General features: G+C 40.4%; 1 protein-coding gene across 16 annotated transcripts; it reads right to left on the bottom strand.

The window, feature by feature from the left end:
* Positions 1–295: 295 nt before the first annotated feature.
* On the bottom strand, positions 296–5,766 carry CREBZF (CREB/ATF bZIP transcription factor). Of its 16 annotated transcripts, none has more exons than XM_081281505.1 (4): positions 4,429–5,766; positions 3,020–4,217; positions 2,237–2,357; positions 296–1,232 (listed from the first exon to the last, which is right to left on the bottom strand). In XM_081281505.1, exons 1-2 carry the CDS (start codon positions 5,499–5,501, stop codon positions 4,202–4,204), a joined length of 1,089 nt encoding a protein of 362 aa, XP_081137631.1. In that variant the 5' UTR covers positions 5,502–5,766; the 3' UTR covers positions 296–1,232; positions 2,237–2,357; positions 3,020–4,201. The 16 variants fall into 16 exon arrangements, with proteins under 16 accessions (XP_081137631.1, XP_081137634.1, XP_081137621.1 ...); XM_081281508.1 differs by having other exon boundaries at positions 296–2,357; positions 3,020–3,088; positions 3,800–4,217; XM_081281495.1 differs by lacking the exon at positions 2,237–2,357 and having other exon boundaries at positions 3,020–3,088; positions 3,800–4,217.
* Between the last annotated feature and the right edge of the window lie 247 nt (positions 5,767–6,013).

The raw sequence follows: 6,013 nt of genomic DNA, 5'->3' as shown, positions 1-6,013 counted from the left end.
ATGAATTAATGCTCACCAAAAATTACTGGCACCTAAACCTTTACTTGTAGAATCACCTGTCCTTTAGGAGCATTAGCCACTTAAGTATAAGTCAGTGGGAATGATTTTTACTGCTTGGCTTTACAGGCAACTAAAACATTTAGATTATAAGAAACTAGGTAGACTGAATACATTTTGAATAATAACACACAAAGGCCAATTTCAAAGCTATTGTGAAATACAGCCTAACTCCTACCCTTTCCCTCTTCTATCATCTACACAATTCCCAAGTGAGTCATTAAAATGACAGTCCAAACCAGGTGAGAAAATGTATTAACCCAACAAAAATGAGATAAAACAATCCAGAGTTTTTGAGTTTTTTTCATACTTACAACAAACCAGAAAAATATTGTAAAACAACCATATGCCACAAAAAAGCCACTCCCATTATCCAGAATACTAAAGCCCTTATATAACACTACAGATTTTAATATAAAACAGAAACTCATGAGAAACCTCAATATTAAAAAAAAAAAAAAAACACAGTATCAAGTACTCAGAAAAAGCTCAAGAATCCACGATCTCAGAATCCACACATCCTAGTGTTACCCTAGATTGCAAATAACTACCCATACATTTTGTCATAATTTTTTTCAAAATTTACAGGCAAATCAATGCATCTATTTAAACAAAACTACCCTTTATAGTTAAGAACTTTACATTAACTTTTATATTCTACTCAGCAAGATGTCTATCTGTCCTCCAAATTAGCTCTTATGTTCCAGGAAATAAATACAAACTCTTTATATGCTTTGTAATCACTGATGGCCTGTTTATGTAATTCTAGTCCACTATATGTAATTCCATAGAATGTGCTCTTGATTATTAAAGAATCTAATATATTTCTTGATCAAATACTATAATTCTCTTCTCCAATGGTTACAATGTTTAAAAAGTATGCAAAGAACTAAGTATCACTCCCATGAAAGAAAAGTATAATTTTGTTCCAAAATTAACTTAGTCTCATGTATTTCTATTAAGTCTTTCAAGCATTCCAGAGAATCTTTTCATATCTCCATTTCTGGAAAGTGAAATCAGTATAGAAGTAATTTGGGAACTTGAAAATGGCATTCATTTTTTTTCAGCAGATGCCAAATTTTTGACCGACATGGCTCCCACAATTACTTTGTTACCATCAGTCCAGTCAGTTAACAGGTTGTAGGAAAAGATTCGTTTTTGCAGATACTGCTATGCTGTTTAAAGAGAAGAGAGAGAGATTAATTTAGTGATTATAAAATGCACAAATATTTAAAATATTTTGAACACTTCTTTGGATATATCAGAGGTGTGATTACATTTTAATTAAGTCTGGTCAAGGAAGTACAGAAAACAGTAAGTCAATATGATAGAAATAGGTCAATATGATGTGTTAGTTCAATTAATGTATGAATTTCTGCCACTGTATTCAAAAGTTATATCTTTAGTCTAGTCTGTTATCATTTTACCATAGAGGCACAATAATTAAGGGAAAAAAGGACAAAAGTTCCCCAAATACTAAATTGTTTCTAACCATTAAAGTAAACATAACCAAACCTGAAAATGTCAAACAATCATTTTATATTCCAGAAATCTCCTTTATCCAAATACTAATCATTCAGAACACAATTTTCTAAAAATAGTAAGACAACAGTTTCTTATTAATCATAACTTTTTTAATTAACAAGTAGTGAATAGGACACTTTAAGATACTGTTTACTACATACTGAAATAAACATCTGTTGTAAATTCAGAAACCCAAACATTTACAGTAAAATGTGCTTACACATAAATATGACCAAATTTATTTAAAGCCCTGTTAGATAGGTCCTAAATACATGCAATTACCATGTAAAAACAAGACCATGAGTTGATGTAAAAAAATGACAAAAATCACTAAGTCACCAAAACTAGAAAAGAAATAATGAAATGGAAACTGAGAAAAGACAGTTAATAAAACACAAGAAACCTAACAAAGCAGCTTTAAAAATAATACTAATCTTTCCATTTTCAAAAGTTCTTAATCAAGTAATTCCCCAAATTGCCATTTATAAAATGACATTCTAAAAATCTATATTTGGAATTTCAAAACATCCCAATTCAGAAAGCTTTGATTACTGTTTCTCCCCAGCCCCCAACTTCAAATAATGCAGTAAAAGCACGGATGTTAGGAAGAAAATATTCCAAGGGAATGGTATAATTTTTAGAAAAACAAACTTACTGCTTCCAGAACCTTTTGATTAAGACCCAGAGTCGGCATTAACAACAATCATTTTTTTCCTATTTTCATTCATTATTTTCCAAGGTCATGTTAGAGATGAATAAATTCTTTGAGCCCATGACTGAAAGATCAACAAACCTGGTTTTATTATGACACCGTATTTTTGTTATTGGTACTGCACAAAATTATATACAAAGAAATATATACAAAAATGTTCAAGTATTAGTTAAATTTCAATTCAAGGCTTCTCTTTCAAAAAGCTACATTTAACATATTTCATAAAGATAGCACAAATTATTCATTTCAAATAATCTTTTCCAATTACTTTTGGTTTATATGTGTGTGTGTATGTGTGTGTACATATATATATATATATACTTATATATATATATATAAAAATTCAGTAGGCACTAAAAATCCATGCAGCTGCATTGTGAGGGGCTTGTTCCTGCCCTTATATAAGCAGGTTCATTATTCCAGGTTGTGAGTTTGGCTACTACCCATTCATGCTGAAGTGCAGTAGATGATTTTACAAAATATGCTGTGATGCACTGGAAACCGAGACCGATATAGGTCTCAAACTGTATTATCTAGCAAAAAACATTTACAGTTGTGCAAGAACAAAGAGTCCATTTCCATAACCAAATAACAACAAAATAAAACATGTGTAAGATAACTTACATCTTTGGACTGCTGGAAAATATTTTTTAATTATGAACATTTCAAAAATAAAAGACAGCAGAAGCCCTGATGTTACCTCTTTTTCCTCATTTCTTATACTACCTTTTAAAATAAAGCAGGAAATGTGGCCAGCAGCTGGTCCCGTCTCTTCTGCCCCAACAGCTGTATCCACTTTAGCACAAAGAAAAACAAGGATGCTAAATACGTATATACTTTATCAAACAGTGATGTTTCACAAAGAATTTATTGCCTCTTACACTGAAGGACATCAATAGTTAAGAGTACTTAAAGGGAAGAGTATGTTCCTTCTTTGGAAAAATAGCATCAATCATATCATTAAGTGGCCAGAACCACTCAATTTTAAAAAGTATTTTTAAATACAGTTAATACTTTTCAAATAGAGAGATTCTTTGTGAAGCCTCACTTTACACTTTTTCATTCACATTTCACAATCTTCAATATCTAATCATACATACAAAAATTTAACCTAAAATTTTAATACAACAAAAATAAAGGCGTTCAACAATTTGTTCATACACAGTGATAGGATAATCACTGTGCTGGTCCTCAAAAAAATAAACATTTCATTAACCATTCTTATTCTTCATCCAATTAGTTAAAACACAGAAGTACGTTAATTTCCAACTTCTCTAATGGTGAGAGATTAAAATCTGTATCTGAATAGATTGTATTTCTATATCTTCTAGTGAAAACTAAAAGGCAATCTTGAATATTTAAGAGATTTCTGTCATCTCCAGCAAAAAAAAAAGCTATCACATTTGTGCATGCCTCAAATATTTATTGTCAACCTCTGAAAAGTTGCTCTAAGTTTGGAATTCCAATTTGCACCTTGTACAACTCGGAACTTCCATTCAACTTCACCTGTTTCACTGTCTCCAAACTGTATCTCTATAAGCAGGTTTCAGTGTACAGTTGGAACCGATGTCATCCAAGGCCATGTCCACACTGGGGACAGAAGAGCTAGGTACACGCAAGTCTGAACAAGGGGACACATTAACAGCTATTTCAACCAGAAGAAGCATCTTAAATACATTGACCAGCACAAGTCTGTTTCCAGGGTGGACAGGGCCCAAATTAGATTCCCCTCCCACCTTCCAAACAAGGAAAAAAAAAACCACACACACACACAAATTGAGATGTTGCCCATTAAAGTAGACTAAGCAGCAGAGCATGAGCGTTACGTGAAGAGATGGATCCTTACCAGGTTGTGAGGCGGGAACGACTGTTCTGTAACCCCTACAACGGAGCCTGGCAGGAAGGAAATCACCTAAAAAAGAAACTGTCAGAGAGATTTAATAGTCACAGGTTATCATTAGGAGTTGGTTACAGTGTCACATTCATGCTTTTAGCTAAACACTTAAAGGATTCATTATTACTTTTTTTCCTCCTCTGTAATGTGTCCAGTGAAGATGTCCCACTAAGGTGTTTTACATGGTGTAAGGGAGTTGAAAGGGGTAAACGCGGATAAAGAGCAGATTACTTGACCCTACATTTTAAGAGAAGACGACGCCTTCCGAGCGCACGCCGAGCAGAACTCCACCGACACCTTATCCTTGTCCACATGAAGACACACTCCTCCCGCGGAGTCGTCCTCTTCCAGCAGGTCTTGCTGCTGCTTTCCCACCGGCAAAGCGTAGTCATGGTCACCGGCGGGCGAGTCTCTGAAGAGCGAGGTGGTCAGCCGCAGTCCCACGCCGCTCAGCCGGCTCAGCAAGCGAGCCAGTCCAGTCTCGTTGGCTAAGACTGCCCGTAGGTAGCGACTCTCCTCTTGCAGTGCTTGGACGCGTTTGCCCAGCTCCCGATTCTCGGCCCGCAGCTCCTGGTTCTCGGCTGCCAGACCCCGGACTCGACTCTCCAGGCCCATCACATATTCTTTCTTCTTCAGCCGATTAAGACGGGCAGCGGCCGCCGCCGCCTTCCGGGGACTCTTGGTTGCCGCCTGGTTGTTGTCGTTGCCGCTGCCGCCACCGCCACCGCCACCGCCTCCTCCTCCAGGAGACTTTCTCCGCCTCTTTTCCCCGCTGCCACTGTCACTGCCGCTGCTGCAGCCTCCGATACCGTTTAACAGCCTCTGGAGCAGATCAGAAAAGCGCTGCATCTCAGCGGCCGCAGCCTCGTCGTCATCGTCCCCTCTCCACAGGCCGCCACTATCGGAGCCTCCGCCAGATGAGGAGAGAAGCCCAGGCGAGCTAAGCCCGGGTTCCAGGTGCCAGTCCGGCTGCCTGGGGTCCAGCAGATCCGCCAGTTCCAGCCCAGACAGAAAGTCCATGTCCTCCGTTTCTTCCCCAGGGACGCAGGCAATAGCCTCTTCCTCCATCTCCTCGGGCGAGGGCGCGCGCACGGCCACGCCGTCGCGGCTCCCCCTCCCGGCCTCCAACTCGCCCTCGTCGCGGTGCGGTTGCTTGCGGCCGGGCGATCCGGCCGCCGCCGTCTCCTCCTCGCTTGCTGCCGCCCGGGTCAGGTCCGGGGGCAGAGAACAGGTCGCGGCCGGCGCCGGGCTCTCACTGCGGGACGGGGAATCGCTGCCCGAGGCTGCCAACAGCTTGGTCAGGCTATGCCTCATGGGGCCCCACGGCGGGCCAGCGTAGGCCCAGGCCCCTCAGACCGGGCCTCGCGGGCCCCAAGGACCCCAGGCCCCAGCGCGGGTAGACGGGTCGCTGGCCAAGACAAAATGATAGGAAAGGTCCGCGTCGCCTCCCGTCGCGCTCGGCGGATCGACCCCCCGCACCGGGGCGGGGGGCTGGGATGGAAGAAACAAGCGGTGAGGCCCAGCGATGACTCGACCGCGCCACCCAGACAACGGCCAGGCCGGAAGTTAGTCTTTCTCTCCACCCCTCCTACCGCATTTCGCGCTCCTACAGGCTGTAGTATCGCGAGAGTTTGTGGTGCCTTGGGGTAGTAGTAATTCTAGCTTTCTGATGATGTCATAATAACAGCGGTAAAAGCGATAAACCTCAGATCTGTCCCTCCGAATTCTATAGTACTTCCCAATAGCCAGACTCAACAATTTAACGTTTAACGTATTGTCATATTTGATTTATTTACATATAAATGTTTATAAGCAATAAATACATA

Source organism: Spermophilus citellus (genome assembly GCF_964194105.1).
Source record: "Spermophilus citellus genome assembly, chromosome: 2".
Taxonomy (NCBI): Eukaryota; Metazoa; Chordata; class Mammalia; order Rodentia; family Sciuridae; genus Spermophilus; species Spermophilus citellus.
Note: the sequence above shows the minus strand (reverse complement) of the source record. Positions and strands in the feature narration are given on the sequence as shown.